This window comes from Hemicordylus capensis, chromosome 1 (assembly GCF_027244095.1).
Source record: "Hemicordylus capensis ecotype Gifberg chromosome 1, rHemCap1.1.pri, whole genome shotgun sequence".
Lineage (NCBI taxonomy): Eukaryota > Metazoa > Chordata > Lepidosauria > Squamata > Cordylidae > Hemicordylus > Hemicordylus capensis.
The window spans coordinates 373,389,944-373,412,606 of record NC_069657.1 but is presented as its reverse complement, the minus strand read 5'-3'; the positions used below and the strand labels follow the sequence as shown (position 1 = coordinate 373,412,606).

General features: G+C 43.7%; 1 protein-coding gene and 2 long non-coding RNA genes across 16 annotated transcripts in view; 1 reads left to right on the top strand and 2 right to left on the bottom strand.

The window, feature by feature from the left end:
- Positions 1 to 19,175, top strand: part of RPS6KA2 (ribosomal protein S6 kinase A2) — a 308,882-nt gene extending 289,707 nt beyond the window's left edge. For all 5 annotated transcript variants that reach the window (XM_053296146.1, XM_053296119.1, XM_053296139.1 and 2 more), the window contains 6 exons: positions 2,607 to 2,765; positions 4,218 to 4,379; positions 7,803 to 7,879; positions 9,450 to 9,567; positions 12,612 to 12,749; positions 16,855 to 19,175. In XM_053296146.1, the coding sequence (XP_053152121.1) occupies positions 2,607 to 2,765; positions 4,218 to 4,379; positions 7,803 to 7,879; positions 9,450 to 9,567; positions 12,612 to 12,749; positions 16,855 to 16,980 (780 nt within the window). In that variant the 3' untranslated portion in view covers positions 16,981 to 19,175. The remainder of the gene's footprint in view (positions 1 to 2,606; positions 2,766 to 4,217; positions 4,380 to 7,802; positions 7,880 to 9,449; positions 9,568 to 12,611; positions 12,750 to 16,854) is intronic.
- Positions 1,839 to 4,816, bottom strand: LOC128345006 (uncharacterized). Its single transcript, XR_008316178.1, has 2 exons — positions 4,444 to 4,816; positions 1,839 to 2,006 (listed from the first exon to the last, which is right to left on the bottom strand). It is a non-coding gene; the product is annotated as an uncharacterized LOC128345006 (long non-coding RNA).
- Positions 7,719 to 22,663, bottom strand: part of LOC128344986 (uncharacterized) — a 30,560-nt gene continuing 15,615 nt past the window's right edge. For all 10 annotated transcript variants that reach the window (XR_008316175.1, XR_008316172.1, XR_008316171.1 and 7 more), the window contains 3 exons: positions 17,850 to 17,962; positions 12,356 to 12,740; positions 7,719 to 7,923 (listed from right to left, as the gene is read on the bottom strand). This is a non-coding gene — a long non-coding RNA (uncharacterized LOC128344986). The remainder of the gene's footprint in view (positions 7,924 to 12,355; positions 12,741 to 17,849; positions 17,963 to 22,663) is intronic.

Sequence of the window (22,663 nt, the reverse complement as noted above, 5' to 3'; positions counted from 1 at the left end):
TGGAGAAGATACCATTCACACCTAAAGATGCTGCCCTAGGATAGCCACACCTTCCAAGGGACATGTCAGAAATCTTTGCAAATGAATCCAATCTGGAAACCATTCAGGGACCTTCTCTCCCTACCTACTCGCCAGGGACCATATTCATGTGATATGGTACAGATTGGATCCTTTTTGATCTTTTAGCAATTGCATGATGTTGCTGTTAATTTTGGAGGGTGTCCAAAAATTACAGGAACCCTCAGGGAACTCCTCATTTGCATGAGAACATCTGCATAGTTTGGGATTGGTCTCATGACTGACAGATATTGATTTAAAATATTTCTATGCTTTCCTTCCAAGGCTCAAGACAGGTTACCAAAAAAACCCCAATTAAAATATGTTAAAGCACAATAAAGAATCAAGAACAGAACAAAAAACCCAGCATCCCTCTAAAAAGTCTTAAAAAGGATTAGCTGGCAAGACCAAAGGCTAAAGGAACAAGATTTGCAACCTCTTCTAAAAATCAGTGAGGGGGAGCTGCACATTCTGGTTGGAGTTGGCTTCCCAGCACTGGGGCCACTGAGGGTTTGCTTCAGCCACTATAGTTCCCACCTCGTTATCAGGACCCTGCAGGATCAGGCCTGCAAGCAAGTCAGTTGGAAGGGCTAGAGAGAATATGGAGTCCAGGTCAGCCAAAATCAAGGTCCAAAGCAACAAACGAAGACCTGAGGAGCTGGAGGCAGGTATGTAGTCAAGACCAGCAGATGGCCAGGTAGCAAGAGGAGGCAATCGAAGAGAAGGAGGTGAGGCAAGCCACAGGAGTCTGATGGCTACTCTTAGTAATGAGTTGCTCTGATTCAGCAAGAATTTGTTTTTACCTGTGGCACCCATTCCAGCAGTTGTTAACTTGTGATACATATTAAGGGTATTCACACAGGCAGCCTAACCCAAGCTAGGCTGCATGTGTGAAGTGCCGTGAGCGAGGTTGCTCCTGGCGCTGAACCTGCGCCAAGCCCCACTTTCAAACCCAGCATTTAGGGAATCTGTAGTTCGCTTAACCTTGGCTGGCGATTGCCGCCGGGTTAAACAGTTCCCCCCAGTCCATCACCATTTCCAGCAGCAAGCCAGGGGGAAGGAGGGTCGCTGCTCTTGCCCCAGGGCACCCTGGGATGTGGGAAGGAGCAAGACCTCCCACTCCCAATGTTTCCCTTCGCCACACCACTGCTTGTGTAGGCACTTGATGCGGTGAAGGGGAGGACGGCAGCTGTTCGTCTGCCAGGAAAGGCAGGGAAGCGCCTGCCTCCCCCACAGCCCACCCTCCTGCCCCAGCAAGGTCTGCAAGCTATTCTCCTCAAGCGATGAAGCCGCTCTGGGAAGAGCAGAAGGTTTCAAGTTCCCTCCCTGGCTTCTCCAAGATAGGGCTGAGAGAGATTCCTGCCTGCAACCTTGGAGAAGCCGCTGCCAGTCTGTGAAGACAATACTGAGCTAGATAGACCAATGGTCTGACTCAGTATATGGCAGTTTCCTATGTTCCTATGTCATGTGCCATGACCTCATTCTGTAATTGGCCAGCAAGTAATAATTGCAACAAAACCCAAAGGTACAGGATTCACAAAAGGCAACTGGGACTTATTTTACACCACTTTCTATACCCAGCATTTCTCAACCTGCCTAAAGCAATTTGTCAAATATTAGTATTAATGTGAATATTTGGGATTTACGCTGTCCCCTGTATTGAGAGTATTCCCATTCTTGGAAACATGCTTTGTTTAAGAAGAATATTATGTGCCCCGTTTTTGTTCATGCTGGGATCCTTATCTTCAGTCTAGACAGTTAACAATAACAAGGATACAGAGTTTTGATTAAACATTATGTGTTTTATGCAATATATTAAAAATTACAATAGCCACATCTTTAAAATTAAACTATCAGCAATGGGTTGTAACGATGTCTAGCTGCTTTTAGTAAAGGCATTTCATCAGTGTGTTCTGTCAATATCCTGCAGACTTTAAAGCAGAAGGTTTCTAAAGAGACCACAAATAGATAAGCGACTTCGCCAATGTGCAGAAAGCATAAACAGAACGAATCATATGTCATTGAGGTGACCCCTGCTACTGGGGCAATTCTGCCTCCCACTAAGATCCACAGATAACCCCAAATGAGGGAGAACCATTGCAGATCTCACTAGTAGGCAAGAACCCCCAATTCTTATTTAATTGTCAGGCATGTCTGTCTCTCTTAAAGTTGCACTGGAAAAATTTATCTCAGCCACACCTCCAGATTGGCCAGCTGCCTATGAAGGACCAGGCAACTCAACTGTTTAAATACCCAATCTTCAGTTAGATAGAAACTCCAGAAATGCTGGGTCAGGAGATAGGCACTGCCTTCCTCTCTAAATATACAACCCACTATACTATCAGTGGGAGGTTTGGCTTAGGGGAAATCTCCCCATATACCACTACCAAATTTTCAAGTACAAGTGGAAGCTCCACCACTATTTCTTCTTCATCAACATTAGCTCCCATCTTGTGGTGGCACACTAAAATAATACCAGAGAGACCTTTACCTTCTCATGTAATGGAGCCTTATTAACTGAGCAGCTGATGGCTTCTCTACATATATAGGTCTATGATGATGGGAAATACGTATATCTTGTGATGGAGCTGATGCGAGGAGGAGAACTCTTAGACCGAATACTTCGACAAAAGTGTTTTTCAGAACGAGAGGCTAGTGCTGTCCTCTGTACCATCACCAAGACAGTAGACTACTTGCATTCCCAGGGAGTAAGTATTATTTTCTCTATATCCAATCAGTTTCTAAAAAGGTTATTTTGATTTCATTTCATAGAAATGTTGAATAGTGAGGGGTGTTGCCCAAAACTAATACCAAAATTCTTATAAACTTGAAGGTCATTAATTTACAATTGAAAAACAGATGTCTAGAATATTGAATGGAACTTCAATCATTCTTAATATGTTCCTTACAGGGGTGCAGCTATAATTGAGCGGATGGGTTCAAAGAACCTGGGCCCCCCAGCTCCTGAGCGCCACCCAGCTCGACCCCTCCCTATTTTCTTTATTATCTCCCTCACTCCAAGGGGCCACCAGAGAGAGGGGAGAACATGGGAGCCCTTTCCCCTAGCTACGCCCCTGTCCTTATTATAATATTGAACATTTTACTGCCAACTTTTGCAGTTTATTTAACAGCAAGTTGTTTAACCAGCATTTCAATATTTAAGCAAAACCTGCATAATCTGAAAATCTAAGGAAAGCATTCATAAGAAAACCTATGCTAAAACCTGTTTTACATCTTTGAAAATACTTCTTTCAGTTTTGTTTCAGGGCAGGTAACATATAAAGAGGACCTTTTTCTGACTGTTGCTTGCTTCCCCTTCCTCACTATAATGCTGAGCAATCAGCATTATTTATATATATTACGATGCTGAAGTAAATATCAGAGAATTGGTAGATATTGCTATTTACTGGAAACACTTCACTTAACACCCATTTTAGAAGTCCACCGACAAATGTCAAGAATAATCAAATAACTTTGGTTAATGACTACAATGCAGAATTTCCATCAGTGCATGATGTGAAGAAATTTGTTAGAAAGAAATTTTTCTCCCTCTCACATAACACTAGAACCAGGGGTCATCCCTTGAAACTGATTGCCAAGAAATTTAGGACCAACAAAAGGAAGTACTTTTTCACATAAAGCATAATTAACTTATGGGATTTTCTCTACCATAAGATGTGGTGACAGCCAACTACCTGGATAGTTTTAAGAGGGGTTTAGACACATTCATGGAGGACAGGTCTATCAATGGCTACTAGTCTGAGGGTTATAGGCCACCTCCAGCCTCAGAGGCACATTGCCTCTGAATACCAGTTGCAGGGGAGCAACAGCAGTATAGAGGGCATGCCTGTAGGGCATGCCTCACCTCTTGCCTGTAGGCTCCCCAGAGGCATCTGGTGGGCCACTGTGTGAAACAGGATGCTGGACTAGATGGGCCTTGGGCCTGATCCAGCAGAGCTGTTCTTATGTTCAATGTTTGGTAATTATCCACATTTACCAGCATGGCACATTTACCAGCTGTGATGCTTTAAATCAAGCTTCACAGCATTCCCAGGGAGTGAGCTGCTGAATCTTAAAAGTTGCCACTCATCAATACAAAACAAGTTTGACACCTAACAACAATTTCATTTTCTATTATAATAGCTTAACTTTATTTTCAGGTTGTTCACCGAGATCTTAAGCCTAGTAATATTCTTTATATGGATGAGTCAGGAAACCCAGACTCCATCAGAATCTGTGATTTTGGATTTGCCAAACAATTGAGAGCTGAGAATGGTCTGCTAATGACACCATGTTATACAGCCAATTTTGTAGCACCTGAGGTATTTATTTATTTTTTATTTATGTCATAATTCTATCATGTTTGGGTTCCAAGCAGAAACTCACAAGGCACAAAGTGGAATCTGAGAGAGTGTCATCAAGCAGGGCAGATTAGAGTTGTAGAACCACAAGAAGCTCTGAGTGAACAATTTGCCCATAGCCTGCTGTAACTGTCCCCCATCAAGATGCCCAGAGCAGGGGCGTAGCCAGCCCGCCGGCGGCCTGTGTGCGCCCACGGCAGGTGCCCCGATAGCCCCACCCCCTGCATCTGATGTCAGACATGGGGGATAGCCACGCCCCTGTGTCTGACGTCAGACGCGGGGGGCGTGGTCTGGCTCCCGAATGGAGCCTCGCTCTGTTCGGGAGTTCAGAAGCAGCCTAACTGCTGAAGGGGCCACGCGGCCCCTTCGGCAGTTAGATGAAAGCTGGCGCTGCGTTCGCAGCGTTGCGAATGTAGCGCCAGTCTTAGCTCCTGAAGGGGCCCCACAGCCCCTTCAGGAGCTAGTTAGGCTGGCGCTGTGAACGCAGCGCCAGCCTTTGTTTAGCTCCCAAAGGGGCCATGCGGCCCCTGCTCGGGAGCTAAACTACCACCCCCGCGTCTGACGTCAGACGTGGGGGGCGTGTTGGGGCCGCTCTTGCGGCCCCTGATTGGCCACCGGCCCGGGTTCTTTGAACCCGTTGGCCCAATGGTGGTTCTGCCCCTGGCCCAGAGCCACTTTTAGAAAGATATTGAAAGTTATTTCTTACAGTGGTACAGAATGCCTTTGTATTCTCCTGCTCTTGACAGTCACTCTTCCATGTAGTTTCATTTCCGCTTCCTCTTCCCTCACCTTCTTCCTTTACCGTCTCCTCCGGGTCTGTGGCCTCCAAGGTCGGAGGCGGGGCTTAAAAGGCCCAGGGTGACTGCTGCCACTAGCCCCCACCACCATGACTCCCAGCCACGAGGCCGCATCGCCGATACTGCCAGTAATTCTATCTGTCATGTGCGGGGGTGAGTCGAGCACGCATTCTCCCCACCGGCGGCGGCAGGCAGAGCGGGAGCGGCTGCTGGGCCTGGCCATTCAGCTCAGCAGACCTTGAGAACTGTGAGGCGCTCTAGCATGCCTGCGCAGTTTGAATAGAGCCTCAATTCAAACTGCGCAGGCACACTGGAGTGCCTTGCAGTCTCAAGGGCTGCTGGCTAGAACGGCTAGGCCCAGCGGCCACTCCCACTCTGCCCACCACCACGGGGGGGGGGATGCCTGCTCGACTCACCCCCAACCCTCAGCCACGCACATGGCAGCTAGAATTACTGGCAAGATTGGCGGTTTGGCCTCACTGTGGAGTGGGCTTGCGGCGGAGGGGCCTTGTAGCAGGGGCGGTCCAGGCACCCAAACTACCTAGGTGCGCCACTGGCTGTACTCCTTGCTGCAGTGTCACTGTCCCATATTCTCCTCATCCTCTCTAATGAGGCAAAGTGTGGAAACTCACTCCATCAGTCCTCTTACTTCCTCTTCCAACAGAGGAACCATTTACTACACTTATTGTAAATGTAGTCTATGATGCTTTCAGGAAAGAAAACAAGGACTTTGCAGGTCACCACCACAATGCCCTCACTGTCCATCTTCTTACTTCTTGTTCACATCCTGACCTCTACTTCCGCAGGTGGAGTAGCTTTTGCTTCTTCCTTCCGTCTGTAATGCTTTGAAAGTTGTCTGAGGTCATGTGATATGGAACTGTTCAGGATATTATTTGGCATGCAGCATATAGTGCATGCCATGATCTGTAGTGGCTGACGTACTACACAAGAGTATATCAGCCTAGTAACGCCGCATTTATAGAGTATATCAGCCTAGTAACGCCTGGTGGCGTTACTAGTATATCAGCCTAGTATATCAGCCTAGTAGTATAGTATATCAGCCTAGTAACGCCGCATTTATAGAGTATATCAGCCTAGTAACGCCTGGTGGCGCAGTGGTAAAACTGCCGCCCTGTAACCAGAAGGTTACAAGTTCGATCCTGACCAGGGGCTCAAGGTTGACTCAGCCTTCCATCCTTCCGAGGTCGGTAAAATGAGTACCCAGAATGTTGGGGGCAATATGCTAAATCATTGTAAACCGCTTAGAGAGCTCTGGCTATAGAGCGGTATATAAATGTAAGTGCTATTGCTATTTACACAATTTGTGCAAGTTTGTGCAGTTTGTGTTACACAAGAGTAAGTCCATTATTTACAGTGGGTTTACTCTTGTGCCACACAAATGCAACATTACTGTGCTGATGTACTCTTGCACAGTATGTCAGCCAATCTCTTTAGCAGAGGCTGCTGGAATCTGCAGACAAGCTACTACTTTCCCCAGCCTCAACTCAATGGTGGAGAAAATGTGGGGTGGCAAGAAGCCCACTCCCTGTTGTACTCTCAGCAATCTCCAGCATCTTTAACAGAAACTGGTGGGAGAATACGTAGACGATCTGCTATCTCCCCAGACTTCAACCCACTGGTGGAGAAAGCATGGGGTGGCAAGAAGCCTAAGCCCCAGTGAGCTCATGCCAATCTCTGGTGTTTTCTTCAGAGGCTGCTGGGAAAATAAGTAGATGAGCTGCTACTCCCCCAGACTTCTGGGTTTATTCCCAGTTGAGTTGGCATGAGGCATTCTGTAAGAGCTTAGTCGACATGGGTCTTGAACCAAGTGGGCAGAAAAGCAGCTGGGGAGAAGTTTCAGGACAAAATTAGCTGTCAGAGGAAAGGTTAAGCAGCTCTATTCTCTCCTCTTCTCAAAGCACCCCCTTTGCAAGGGCTGCCACAGCAACTTGCCACAGGCAAGTTGCTTTTAAAGCTTATCTTCTCTAAGGCTTTTTTGCAGTTCAACTGAAACGTTTATCTCAGCACAAGATCCATTGCCTTCCATTGCCACTGATATGCTTATCCAATTAAATAGGATGTTTGAAAAGCAGCCAAGCATATGGTACAAGATGAGGTTGACAGAGGTGGAATTATGGGTTTTGTTTACATAAATCTTTCTATTTGGAGCCCATTAATTTTGTTGTGTTAGATAGAAATGTAATGACTGCAGCATGAAGTATCGTGGATGGTTAAAGGCTGTCTGAATGGAAGAACTGGCATGCTTGCCATCTAGTGGGAGCCATACCCAGTGTCAGGGGTTCCAAATCTTGGTCCCCAGATGTTTTTGAAATACAAATCCCATCATCCTCAGCCACAATGGGGATGATGGAAGTTGTAGTCTAACTGCATCTGGGAACCCAAGCTTTGAAACTGTTCCCCATCATTCTGCCTGTCATATCTGATGGGTCTTCCATTCGTTACTGAATGTTTTGCTATCCAATCTTTTTGGCAAATTCAAACAAATAGAAATCAACTTTTAATTCAGCAGTTCCAAATTTTGTAGAATATAATAATGTCTTTGTTGTTCCATTTTACTTATCTGTAGGTCCTGAAACGACAAGGCTATGATGCAGCCTGCGATATCTGGAGCTTAGGGATTCTGTTGTATACCATGTTAGCAGGGTAAGTGCAGGGGATTTCTTAGCATCTCTAGTCTGCTGGCAGACCTTGGCAGTCAAAAGTGAAAAACATTAATTATTATGCATGGAAACAAATTATAAAAGAGAATATTTCAAAGTATCTAGCATTTTTTTAGCTTTGGGTTCCCAATTTACAAATGATTTAAGGCATTTTACTTATTTTTATTTCAATTCAGATGTCACCATATCTTGAAGACTTAAGGCAAGTAATTATGCAGGGCCATGTTTGGAAACACTGCTACTTTTAGGACTATTGCAGATTAAGTATTTTACTTGGTTTCTGCTTTTTAACCAATTAATCAGTCATCAAAAGTTTTAATACATTTGCTTATTTCCAGACTTTCAATACGCTGCCTGTGAAAAATACCTTACACCTCAAATAAGCAAAAGCTACCTCTCATTATTAAAAGGAAAGGCCATGTTTAATATTTTCTTTTTAATTTACCATAACATAGGAAATAAAATAGCCATATGTAATAATAAAGTAAGATGTATAATAATGTGGAAATGGTAATACATAGACCTATTTCCAAGTAGTCTGACAGAGGAACATAGGAAGCTGCCATATACTGAGTCAGACCATTGGTCCATCTAGCTCAGTATTGTTTACACAGACTGGCAGCGACTTCTCCAATGTTGCAGGCAGGAATCTCTCTCGGCCCTATCTTGGAGAAGCCAGGGAGGGAACCTGAAACCTTCTGCTCTTCCCAGAGCGGCTCCATCCCCTGAGGGGAATGTCTTACAGAGCTCACACTTCTAGTCTCCCTTTCATATGTAACCAGGGCGGACCCTGCTTAGCTAAGGGGACAAGTCATGCTTGCTACCACAAGATCAGCTCTCCTCTCTAATAGAGGAGACATATCGATCAAGGATGCACCGGTACATCAAGAGAGCAGCCTAACAGAACTTCTCAAGTTACTGCACCAGGGCAGCAGGAAAGTTGCAATTTTTTACAACCTCCCCTTCCTGAATAAGCCTTTGGTACCACATAAAAATATGTCCCTGATGGAGCACAGCCTGTGGGGACATATTTTTCTGTGTCAAGGAGAGCTTCCTGGGCATGAGAGTCAGTGTGGTGCACTGCTGGACTAGGACCAGGGAGACCTGAGTTCAAATCCCCATTCAGCCATGATACTTACCGGGTGACTCTGGGCCAGTCACTTCTCTCTCAGCCTAATCTACTTCACAGGGTTTTTGTGAGGAGAAACTTAACTATGTACATTGCTCTGGGCTCATTGGAGGAAAAGCAGAATATAAATGTATGTATAAATAAATAAATAAAATAAAGGGGAGTGTGTCAAAAATGCGGCTTCCTTGCTGCACTGGTACAGAGAGTGAGACATTCTGTTAGGCTGCTCTCTCACTGCATCAGGGCATCCTTGCTCTGAATGCAGGTCACCCATTCTCTGGGCCTGTGTCTTGTAATTCTGATGGCCGTGCACCCTCAATGGGAAACGGATACATACTTGAGCCTACACAAACCAAAAATATAATGCTCTGGTAACTATGCATTGTACAAACCTTTGTTTAAAATGCTACGCATTACTTAACAGATTCACACCTTTTGCAAATGGACCAGATGATACTCCAGAGGAGATTCTGGCTAGAATTGGCAGTGGAAAATATGCACTTACAGGAGGAAACTGGGATTCAATATCTGATGCGGCTAAGGTAAGCAGATACATCATATTCTTATTCTGTCCTCCCCAACTCTGTAAATTGTGTCACCCTGAGGCCCAAGTTAGATGGTATTTGAGTGACATAATTGCAGCTCTCCTGCAGTTGCTTCCACATTGCTCCAATAAAGTTAAAAATTTCCACTTCTGTCATTCAGGCAGATTCCATAGTTACATGCAACACACCAGTACCTGCCTGATCTTTTGGATGTCACAACTATGGTGCATAATAGGGATGTGCATGAATAATAATTATTTTTTTCAATTTGTACCCGATTTGTTTTGGGTCCAAATCTGTCCCCACAAATCACCCCAGATTTGATTTGTACCCGTATTTTCTGAATCTGAATCAATTTGGGGCAAAAAAAGGGGTCCTGGGGCAAAAGAGTGCAGTGGGTGGTAGTGCCCAATGGGTGGAAGCTAATACCCAGATTTCAAAGAAATTGGGCAAAGGGGTGATTTTTAAAGAATTTTTGAAGTTGGCGTGTCTTTAAGCTTTTTCCTATAGAGAATAATGAGGATTTCAGCAGTCTTATTGCTCCACGTGGGGGGCACCAGGGTGGTCCAGAGCAGGTTGTGGTGGGTGGTAGTGCCTAATGGGCGCAAGGAAGCTACCTTCCTTGTATGAGAGTGGATTCAATGTGGATTCAAAATGAGAGTGGATTCAATGACAAACATTGAATCTATGAGAGAATCTACCCTCAGAAGAACACCTCAGAAACAACAAAACCCAGTGCCCCGTGGGCTTGTGGGTTTGGAGATAGTTGTCACCCTATGTGCACTACACCACCCCTAGCTCTGGGCCACCCTGGTGCCCCCCAAGTGGAGTTACGAGGCTGCTGAAATTCTCCATTATTCCCTATGGGGGAAAGCTTAAAGTAAACCTCAGAAATTCTTTTAAAATCACCCCTTTCACCCATTTATTTGAAATCTGGGTGGTAGCAGGCACTCATTGGGGCACTGCCACCTGACCCACTCTTCTGCCCCTGAAATCCCTTTTCTGCCCCAAATCTGCCCCAAAGACATGCCAACTTCAAAAATCATTTAAAAATCACCCCTTTGCCCAATTTATTTGACATTTGGGTGGTAGCTTCACCCCATTGAGCACTACCACCCCAACCCACTTTGGCCACAAAATGGAGGTCCAAATCTCCAAATTTTTCAGGTCCAAATCTGGGGCTATTTGTTTTGTACCCAAATCTGGGCAATTGAGGACAGGGGTGATTTGTTTTGTCTACAAATCACCCGAATCAGCCAGAATCGGGTACAAATCATTTTGTACCCAAATTGTTTCGCACATCCCTAGTACCCAACCATGAAATCTGGGCAAATATTATTATTATTATTATTATTATTATTATTATTAATTATTATTATTATTATTATTATTAATTCGATTTCTATACCGCCCTTCCAAAAATGGCTCAGGGCGGTTTACAAAGAGAGATAACAAACAAATAAGATGGCTCCCTGTCCCCCAAGGGCTCACATTCTAAAAAGAAACATAAGACAGACACCAGCAACAGTCACTGGAAGTAGTATGCTGGGGGTGGATAGGGCCAGTTACTCTCCCCCTGCTAAATAAAGAGAATCACCACGGTAAAAGGTGCCTCTTTGCCCAGTTATCAGGGGTTATATATGGCTGGAAGCTTCCAGTATTGTCAGAAGAAGAGCATGAGAGCAACCACAGGAGGGCAATAGCCATATTGCTTGTGTAATGCATATATTGGGCCTGGTAGTGGGAACTATCCATCTTTACCTCATCTCTAGCAACTCCTGGGCTTTTTGGTCACATTAAACCTACCTAGTTCAGTGCAGTCCTAGCTACCTTTGGCCTAGTAATAAGAGCCAGAATAAGAATTTCACCTGGCGGGGACCAGGATTATGTGACTTTGCCCTCTCTTCCCACCCCATTCTGCCAAGTCCTAAAAACATAAAAGCTGACTTGCTGAATCAGACCAAGTTCTGCCTCACCCAGCATTCTGTTTCCAACAGTGACCAGCCAGGTGCCTCTGCATACCTTCAAGCAGGGCATCAAGATTTTTTGTCCCTAGCCTCTGGAAAGGGGGTGCTGTTTTTGCATTGCTGGTATACAGAGAGGAATGGAGCAGCACACATTGGTGGCATATAGAGAGGACCGGAGCTATACTCACCACAGGAACACCATTGAAAATTATTATGATGATTATTATTATTACATTTATATCCTGCTGTTCCTCCAAGGAGCCCAGAGCGGTGTACTACATACTTGAGTTTCTCTTTCACGACAACCCTGTGAAGTAGGTTAGGCTGAGAGAGAAGTGACTGGCCCAGAGTCACCCAGCTAGTCTCATGGCTGAATGGGGGTTTGAACTCGGGTCTCCCCGGTCCTAGTCCAGGACTCTAACCACTACACCACGCTGGCTCTTATAAAATAGCCTCCCATTGGCAAGTGATCGCTATCTTGGCTGAAATGACTTAAAACAAGTACTTATCCTATGGATTGCTGCCTAATCTGGAGAGTCAGGCTATGAATCTTTTGGATGGCCTCTACATATGTTCAGGACATCCAATATGTTAAGTGCTGGCAGTGGTCAGCAGTTGACAAGAGCCTCTCTTGCACGTCATCCTAATTCACTCAGTGAAAATGGCTGGTCCAGAATGGTCCCAGGTCAGCAGCTTTAGTAGAAAAATAAAGTGCTAACCGGCTAGGACAGCTCTTTTGCATGCATCATGCCCAGTTGCAGCCCAAGTCAATTTACTAACCTCTTGTTCTAAACACCTCTCTGAAATCCAGCACTTACTTTCATATATACATTTCCAGGATACTATCCTGGTTGAGTTTTTGAGTTTGGGGTTTTGTGCGGGACGGCTTTTCTTTTTTCCTTCCTCCTGCAGCAGAACTTCATTAACATGATCAAAAAGAACTGCAGAACCAATTCTTAGATGATGATTTCTTAGTGTTTTATTTCAGTATTCCATCTTGAAAAATTGGAAGTTATCCTCAGAAAAATAACAAAATCATACATTTTCTTTCTCTCTGCAATTCCTCTTTAACAGGATGTTGTCTCCAAGATGCTTCATGTAGATCCTCATCAGCGCTTAACAGCAGCCCAAGTCCTAAGGCACCCATGGATAGTAAACAGGGAATACCTGTCCCAGAATCAGCTCAGCAGACAGGATGTTCACCTAGTAAAGGTAAATACAATGGCAGTTACTTAGCATTCCTGCATATTAAAAAGATGGGTGCTGGTCTTAGATGATTCCAGCATAATTAAATTGGTGTAGATGACTTTTCATATGCCTTCTGGCCAATTAATACATTGTATTGTTGTGATATGAACTGATCATCGTATTTTTGAAAGAATAGCAGTTTCCGCATAGGTAGTAGCTGTATAAGTCTGCTGTTGCAAAACAAGAAAGAGCTTTTCAGCAGACTGAAAGGTATGTCTCTCTATCACTATGTTTGCTAAATGATGTAAACACAAGTAGCCTCGGAAATGATGGAATCTGGTACAAAAGAGAAACCTGCTAGGATTCTAATCATTCTTTCTCCCATGTATGCATGCCCATTCCTGAACCAACAACTGTGCACTCCCTGCATATCAACACATGTACTTGGTTGCACATTAATATCCCTCTGCTGATATGCAGCCATGCATATAATAATCCTATTTGTGCGACATATAATTAGTAGGTTGTAGTCAAAGAAAATGTTCCATTGATTTTTAGCCTGCTTTCCAGTAGGCTTATGTGATCACTCAGCATTCCATGTGCCCATATTATTATTATTTATTTACAGGTGTATTTACAGTCAGACAGGTGTTATTGACTGGTTTGTTTTATCCAGACATCGAGTCCTTCCCAAGGACCTGGGATGCCAGAATTTTATTGTCAATGTTGTTGCTGCCGTTATAGATATCGTCGCAGAATCTAGGCTGTTCCCAGTAAAGTTGCTTTTTGTAATTGGCTGATGGTGATTTCTGTGGCCCCTATGGTGTTGAGGTGCTCTTCAAGGTCTTTTGGAACTGCACCCAGGGCGCCAATTACCACTGGGATTACTTTGGTCTTTTTCTGCCACAGCCTTTCAATTTCAATTTGTAGATCTTTGTATTTGGTGATTGTTTCTATTTCTTTTTCTTCTATTCTGCTATCCCCTGGTATTGCTATGTCGATTATTTTCACTTGTTTTTCTTTCTTCTCAACTACAGTTATATCTGGTGTATTGTGTGGCAGATGTTTGTCTGTTTGTAGACAGAAGTCCCATAATATTTTTACATCTTCATTTTCTACAACTTTTTCAATTTTATGGTCCCACCAATTTTTGGCTATAGGTAGCTTGTATTTTTTGCAGATGTTCCAGTGTATCATCCCTGCTACCATGTCATGCCTTTGTTTGTAGTCAGTTTGTGCAATCTTTTTACAACAGTTGATTAGGTGGTCCACTGTTTTATCTGCTTCTTTACAAAGGCGGCACTTGCTGTTTGTTGTTGATTTTTTGACTTTTGCTCTTATTGCATTTGTTCTTAGTGCCTGTTCTTGTATAGCCAGTATTAAACCCTCTGTTTCTTTTTTCAAGTTGCCATTCTTAAGCCATTGCCAGGTCTTGGTAATGTCTGATTTTCCACTTATATTGTGCAAATATTGACCATGCAGTGACTTGTTTCTCCATTTTTCTGCTCGATTCTTGACTTGTTCTTTCTTGTAGGCCTGCTTTGTTTCATTGGTGTTGAATAGTTTCTCATTATTGACCATTTTAAGTGCATCTTCTTCACTGTCCTTCATATATTCTTCAAGGCCTCTTTTTCCTCCTCTACTGTTTGATGGACTTGCAGCATTCCTCTTCCACCTGAGCTGCGAGGGAGGTATAGCCTATCTATATCACTGCGGGGGTGCAGAGCATGATTGATGGTCATGATTTTCCTGGTCTTATGATCTAGCATCTCTAGCTCTGCCTGGGTCCAGTCTATTACTCCTGCAGTGTATCTGATAACAGGTATAGCCCAGGTGTTTATGGCTTGTATGGTGTTCCCGCCATTAAGTTTGGACTTTAGGATTTTTCTAACTCTCCTGATGTATTCACTTCCAATGTTTCTTTTAACTTCCGTGTGTGCAATTTTATCAGCCTGGAGAATGCCCAAGTATTTGTAACGTTCTTTCTCTTCCAGGTTCTTGATCTTGCTTCCATTGGGCAGTTCTATTCCGTCTGTTTTTGTTATTTTTCCTCTGTTCATTATTAATGCAGCACACTTGACTAGTCCAGACTCCATTGCTATATCGCTACTGAATATACGGACAGTGTTTAGCAGTGATTCTATTTCTGACTGGGACTTTTTTCATACAACTTCAGATAGTCCATGTACAGCAGATGGTTGTTTTGACTTGATGTTTTAGATGTTTGGTATCCGAGGCCTGTTTTGTTTAGTATTTGTGAAAGTGGGGTCATGGCGATTACAAACAACAGAGGGGATAGTGAGTCCCCTTGGAAAATACCTCTTCTAATGCTAACCTGTCCAAGTGTCTCGCCATTGATTGTTAACTGTGTACTCCACAAGCTCATTGCTTTTTTTATAAATATCTGAATGTTTTTGCTGACACCAGTTGTTTCTAAACATTTTAGTATCCATGTGTGAGGCAATGAATCGAAGGCTTTCTTGTAGTCAATCCGTGCAACACTTAGATTTGTTTTTCTTCTCTTGCAATTTTCTAAAATAATAATAATAATAATAATAATAATTATTATTATTATTATTATTATTATTATTTTACACAGTCAGACAGGTGTTATTGACTGGTTTGTTTTATCCAGACATCGAGTCCTTCCCAAGGACCTGGGATGCCAGAATTTTATTGTCAATGTTGTTGCTGCTGTTATAGATATCGTCGCAGAATATAGGCTGTTCCCAGTAAAGCTGCTTTTTGTAATTGGCTGATGGTTATTTCTGTGGCCCCTATGGTGTTGAGGTGTTGTTGTTGTTGTTATTATAATTTTAATAATAATAATTATTATTATTATTATTATTATTATTATTTTACATTTATATCCCATTCTTCCTCCAAGGAGCCCAGAGTGGTGTACTACATACTTGAGTTTCTCTTTCACAACAACCCTGTGAAGTAGGTTAGGCTGAGAGAGAAGTGACTTGCCCAGAGTCACCCAGCTAGTTTCATGGCTGAATGGGGATTTGAACTTGGGTCTCCCTGGTCCTAGTCCAGCACTCTAACCACTACACCACGCTGGTTCTGTCCCCCACTATGTGTGTCTCCCACTATCAATTTCACAACACCTGGACCAATATGAACCAAATCTGGTACAGTTGTAGGGGCACATAGGGACGCCTCATTGGCATAGTTTGTGATGATGTCACCCATCCCAATTCAAGATAGCGGATGCGTAACGTTTGTGGCACAATTGGGCTAATGTGAATTGCCTAATTGATTTGAACCAAATTTGCTTCAGCTGCAGCAAGACATAGGGATGCCCCAATGGTGTAGTTTGTGATGATGTCATCCACCCTTATCCAAGACGGTGGACGTGTGAACATTTGAGGCTCAAGTGGGCTAACTTGTGTGCTTTCTAACCGAGTTGAGCCAAATTTGTTACAGCTGTAAGGATACATAGAGACACCTCAGTGGTGTAGTCTGTGATTATGTCACCCAATTCAAGATGGCGGATGCATAAACGTTTGAGGTGCAGGTGGGCTAACATTTGAACTGTCTAACCCATTTGAACCAAATCTGGTACAGTTGTAGTGAGTGACACATAGGGACACATCAGTGGTGTTGTTTGTAATGATGTCATCCACCCTGATTCAAAATGGCAAACATGTGAACCTTTGAGGCGCAAGAGGTCTAACTTGTGGACCACCTAACCGATTTGAACCAAATTTCGTCCAGTTGTAGGGATAGTGAAAGGAAAGTAGGCAGATTAGGTCTCACTAGAACAACTTGTTAATGAGATTTAAGTTAGTCAACACTTGTCTGATTAATTTCAATGGTGCTTAGACATGACTAACCTTTTTTGAATCAAAACCAATAACTGAGTTTTCAAAGCCAAGATCATTCTTATAGTATGAATAGAAGTAGTTGCCTAGGACAGCTCTCTAGGTAGCTTCCAGTATTTGGCAAATGCTGGTAGCTATCTAGTAGTTTGAATAAGGAAGCAGTAGATGAGAGAAACATTCCCTTCCCACTGCTGCATTGATGCAGATGTTCCCTCTTCTTTAAACTAGTAGGAACTGGAGAAAGAGGAGAAGCGAAAGAATTGTTCTGAAATGCTTATGGTCTCATTTTTCTTTTACAGGGTGCAATGGCAGCCACCTACTTTGCTTTAAATCGAACACCTCAGGCACCAAGGCTGGAACCTGTATTGTCCTCTAACCTGGCACAGCGGAGGGGAATGAAAAGACTGACCTCAACGAGGTTGTAGTGGTCCCAAAGAATGGCTGGTTAACAAAGAAAAACATCCACCATCTGTTGATCCAAAAGGCTGGTCTATATTGCTAGTTTTGCAGGACTCTGGACTATTGGCACCTAAATTGCTAGAATTAGCAAAGTTATACTTTGCTTTCAGATTTTGTTTTTTTACATTTCCACCAAGAACCTGAGTTAGCAATTACTCAAAGATGTGCCAATTTTTCAATTGCTGTATTGCTTCTTATTTAAGTATAAACTGTCAAGGTCCTATTCTTGCCTCTCTTCTCTTTCTCCAAAATGCTATTTTTGGAATATTTTAGATGCTTTGTAAGGCCACTTTTTTGTACGCATTTTTCAATAGGGAAACTACTTTTGGTTTTGGTTATAGAGGTCAATTCTACCAGCATATGTGTCATGGTCAGTTGATACAACTACCCATCATCAACTGCAGTGAAGTTCATCTTTAAAGAGTTTAATCAGCATATGATGTGAAATCAGTGGCCACCTACTACTATTCAAGCTGAAGAAAATAGAGCTGCTGGAATGATACTTGTTGAGTTTCCCCAAAAAGCCCTGTTCAAACATTCTTCCGTAGAGGGTGAACCGGCCCCTGACCTCTACATATTCAAGAATCCAGTTTGCAGAGAGTTTACATACATTTACCCAAACACAGATAAGTTCCTGTATGCATAATCCATACCCTGGATAAACAGAGGGCATGGATCACATGTACAGGGGTAGATGTGAATTCAGGTTATATATGTAAGCTGTGTGCAAATGGAGCCCTTCAGTGCATGGAAGTGGGGCCAGCAGGCATGACTCCCCACCCGCCATATATTCACTTCTACATTGATGAATGCAAGAAGAGAGCTAAAGACTTACAATGTTACAAACTCTTCCACTGCTGTCAAATTGAGATGGTGTTCTTCTTTTGTTTGCTTGTTCAGTCTTTTTTTTAAAGTTCATAACCCCAGGGCAAGGTCTCCGTCTAGTTCCTGATTAGCAGCAGAGGAAGAAAAGAACTTTCTTCTGTCACTAGAAAAACTTAAGTAAGCAAATTACTATAACATTTCCCGATGTCAAAGAAAATGTGCATAGTTGTAATATTAGACTCTAAGCTCATTCACACAACAATAGCAGGTGGGAAGTACAGGCAGGGAAGGCAGGAATGAACCTACTCCCCCCCCCACCCCCAGATTGCCATCACGCACCCACACAATCCACACTGCCCCAAGCAGTGCAAATTGCTGGAGGCCAGGAAAACAAGTCCCAGTCTCCAGGAATCCCATAATGCACAGCGTGACAAGCACAGTGCCTTGGTGGATTCCCCAGTGACTTGGGCGCTCTAGGTGCCTGCCTCTATGTACACTTGGGCTCTGTGCAGCCCGAGCACACACACAATCCCAAACCTGGGGTTGAGGGCACACTTGTGCCCTCTAACCTAATTAAGGGCCGGACTGAAAAATTGGGCTAGTGGGGGCGGAAGCACCAAGATAGTGAGTGATCCCAACCCAGGCTGCTCGTCTGAATAGCCTCTCTGTCTTTCATCACATTCCCTATCCATCTTGGCTTCTGTTGAGCATAAGCTGATTGATGAAATAGGTACATTCCACCTTCCTCTGATATTTGTGCAACTATACGGGTTGGTCAGTGAACCTGAACTGCACCCATTAGCCACAACTCAGTACAGATTTAAGCAGGCCTAAACACTTTGAAATCAGTAGGCTTAAGAGCACATAAACTCTGTGTTGTATTGTGACCATGATTTGTAGCACTTTACTTGATTTTTGCTATCAAAATAGATTTTTGACACCTTCCAAAGCAGTGCAAGAGAAACTAGCATGCTATATTGTCTTTTATTTCTTCCTCTGCGGGCGAGGGGGGTGGAATTAAGGAACAGTGTCATATCCTACAGATTACATTTCTTTTGCTGAAAAGTGAGGCCATTCAATTGCTAAACAGAGTTTGAGATATCCATGTTTGAGTCTGTGTACACAAGGGAACAAAAGGTTGCATTAGCTACTGTAATGTGCTTCTTAGGGTTCGTTTCTGTGTTCAAAAGAATATGTCATGTAAGTTATTTTATTTTATTTTGTCCTTAATTCTAAATTATATTTAATGTTTTATTTTTATGTGCTGTGCACACAAGACTGCAACAAAGCAGCTGTTCTTGAAGTTTGATTTTTAGAATAAAATAATGCTGTGAAACTCTCTAAAATGATTGCATTGACTTGAGCCAGAGCCTAGCAGGAGACAAGATAGTACATTGACGTGCATTGGGAATCCTGGACAATATGCACTCCTGCTTTCCTGTTGCATATAAGGATGTATGTGCTGGCTCACTTCGAGCTGGGCTCAATGCTGAGCCAGTCCAAGTTCGAACTGGACCAATCCCCAGTTCAAAGAACCGGCTCACGGACTGACTCGGGGGAGGGGCATACTTGTAAAGGGGAATCTGGTGAGGATTCCCCTTATTTATTTCATTTATTTATTATTAAAACTTTTATACCGCCCTTCCAAAAGGCTCAGGGCGGTTTACAAGTACAGGAGAATTCCCTCCAGTAAATGGGGGAGGGGAGAGAAAAGGTAGTCTTTACCTTTAAAATTAAGGCAGCGGGGACATTGGAGGCGACAGCAGGTGCTCCTCCAAACTCCTCCCCCCAACAGGCCTCCCAAATGACATACTCTGTGCATGCGCAAAGGCCATTAGAGTGACCTCCGTGTGTGTGCAGAGGCCATTTGTGTCACCACTAGTCCAGATTTGAACCAAACCGGCCAAATGGCAGCTTGCACACACCTAGTTGCATATTCAGAGGAAACCAGATAGTGGGTTGCACCTTTATATTTGCCTGCTCATTTAACAGAGTAGGCCAATGTACCTAAAATCTTCAAGACTCATAGCTATATCACCCTACCTAAGTTAGGGCATTTCAAAAGTGACCATAAAATTGCTCTCTCTGTTTTCTTTACTTGCCTGTTATAAGAACTCTTGCTCTATCAGAAATGGTTAGTTGTATTTAAGACCATTTTGAACGATGACATGATTTCCAATGATTTAAATTCTTATTAATCTATGGAATTCTCTGTCATGGAATGTGGTAATGGTCACAAGCTTGGATGGCTTTAAGCAGGGCTTAGCCAAATTCATGGAGGATAATTCTATCAATGGCTACTAGTTCTGATTGCTATAGGCTACCTCCATGTTCAGAGTCAGGATACCTCCAAATATCAATTGCAGGAGAGCAACAGCAGGAAAGGGGATATGTCTTTATCTCCCAGTTGTGTGGCTTCCCAAGGCGTCTGGTGGGCCACTGTGGGAAACAGGGTGCTGGACTATATAGGCTTTGGGCCTGATCCAGCAAAGCTCTTCATATATTCTTAAGTGTAGCTTAAGTGCAATCAACTTTCACTTGATTGGGGCCATTACTTCTTGGCCTTGTCAGAAAGAAAGCAGGATGTTCAGGCTGCCCAATATATGGCTACAGGGATCCCCCCTTGTGAAAGGCAGGCACACAGACAGACTCCAGCTGGTACAGAAAAACATGATTCGTTCAATTGGATGACTTCAGTTCAGAAAATGAAGATTAGCTAAATATTTGCTATATCTTACAGATTCAATAATGCTACAATATCACAGAATCACATGTCAGCTTTCAAGTTACATATTAAAAGCACATACAGGAGCTTGCAGGAAACAGCTAGAAAACAATGTTTAGCAAATACTCTTTAGTGGTTAGCAAACTCTTAAGCAAAAAATTGACACATCCTATGTTGATCAAATAATCTTTAAGACACAGTTGCAGAGCTGAGAAGCATATTTCCTAATAGTCATAATTAATCCTAACCACGGCAACTCCTGAGTCAATGTTTTCCAGGATATATACCAGCTTCTCAATCTGTACTTTTACCACCAATATAACCTGGACAATAATGTGTCTGAAAGAGATAGGGTAAGGATAACCACTTTTAACAAACTGTGGCTGACATACTGTGCAGCGATCCATAGCTCAAAGAGAGAGACACATGTGCTGCTGTGTTGAGGCCTAAAGCATGCCCATGCTGCTTGTGAATGAGGGGCGATGCCATGCCTACTAAGCAGTGCATAGATGCAGTTGCAACAGTACTCCTATCACCATTCCCAATGGGAGGACCATCACAACTGTATTAACAGTGTTTTCAACCAGAGGCTGGGACCCTGCATGAGTTCTCTGTGTATGCACGGAGGCCACTCTAATGGCCTCCATGTGTACAGAGGCTGTCATTTGGGAGGCAGGGGGTTGGAGGAGCCCCTGCCACCGCCTCCAATGTCCCCACCTCCTGGGGTTGGATTAGAAGCCTTCCAAACTCTCTGCCAGTTCTAAAATTCTACAGTTCCATGATACCACGCCCAGGCAATAGTCAAGGCCACATGCTTCCGGTCTGTTTCCTGGTGCCCACCAGCCTGTTGTGCCACCAGCCACTCGTCATCAGTCACTGGGAACTTGTGCAAGGAAATAGCCTGTGTGTGCTGCACTCCTGGCAGCACTTCTAATACTGGCACTACAGGGGCGGCCGGGCCAGGAGAAACCTGGCTCCTAGGAGGCCTCTTACGGGTGTAATTGCAGGCTTCCTGCCAGAAAAGGAAGTCTGCCTAGCAGCTTCTAGAGTCTAAACTGGGGCTGCTCAACTTTGGCCCTCCTGCAGATGTTGGTCTACAGCTCCCATAATCCCTAGCTATTGGCCACTGTAGCTGGGGATTATGAGAGCTGTAGTCCAAAAACAGCCGGGGGACCAAAGTTGAGCAGGCCTGGTCTAGACACTTGTGTAGTATACAACCAAAAGGGTCCCAGACTCCCGCTAATGGGAGGAGAACTCCCATTCTGGGACTAGTACCAAAGCAGTAGTCCCACAGATGAATCCTGTTGTAATGGCTGAAGCTTATTTTGACACACATGTGGCACAGAAGATTGCAATGGAGGATCAGCAGTAGAAGGTAAAATCTATTCTGCTCTTCTAACAACTAGGATGGAGCATGGCAAAGCACCATCACTGCCAAACTGAGTATTCTTCTGAATCCAGAGCCTTCTAGTGGCTTGGAGGCATTTTATGAGCAAGCCAGCATCACTTAGGCAGTTCTTTTGCAACCTTCAAGCCTTTAGATTCTACTCTCACTGTCCCTAGTTCAGCTCAGGTTCCTGCCCAACCTGACTGGGACATTACTGGGAGATGAATCAAAGAAGAAACAATCATATTCTTTCTGTTGTGTGTTGTGGGGTGGTAAAGATCCTCAGCTGCCCTCCACCCTCTGTCCTATAAATCCTACACAGGGTCAAGAGCTTTCCTGTTCACAGTTCAGTTAAGAGAAGTGTGAATACCTGATGTGCCTTTTTGATTGCCCCTTTAGCAAGACTGTTGGAAAGCAAATATTTTCCTTCCTCATTCTCCGTTAGGATCACAGTCAATCCCTGATTAATCCAAAAACAAGCCTACAGGAGCCTCTGCAAGTCTTCCCTAGATACAGACCTCTTGAACACATACCATCCCTTTCTCTGGGGTTTTTGAAAAGGTGGTCCAGGATGAATGGGTACGTTGGGGTTCAGGGAAGAATTCTTGAAGTAAAGCCAGGAAGTTGTATAACCTTCCAAAGGAAGCTATTGTCTCCCTGTAATTTCCTTTCCTTCATGCCCCTATGGCTGCCTTTGTTTCTGGGATTATTT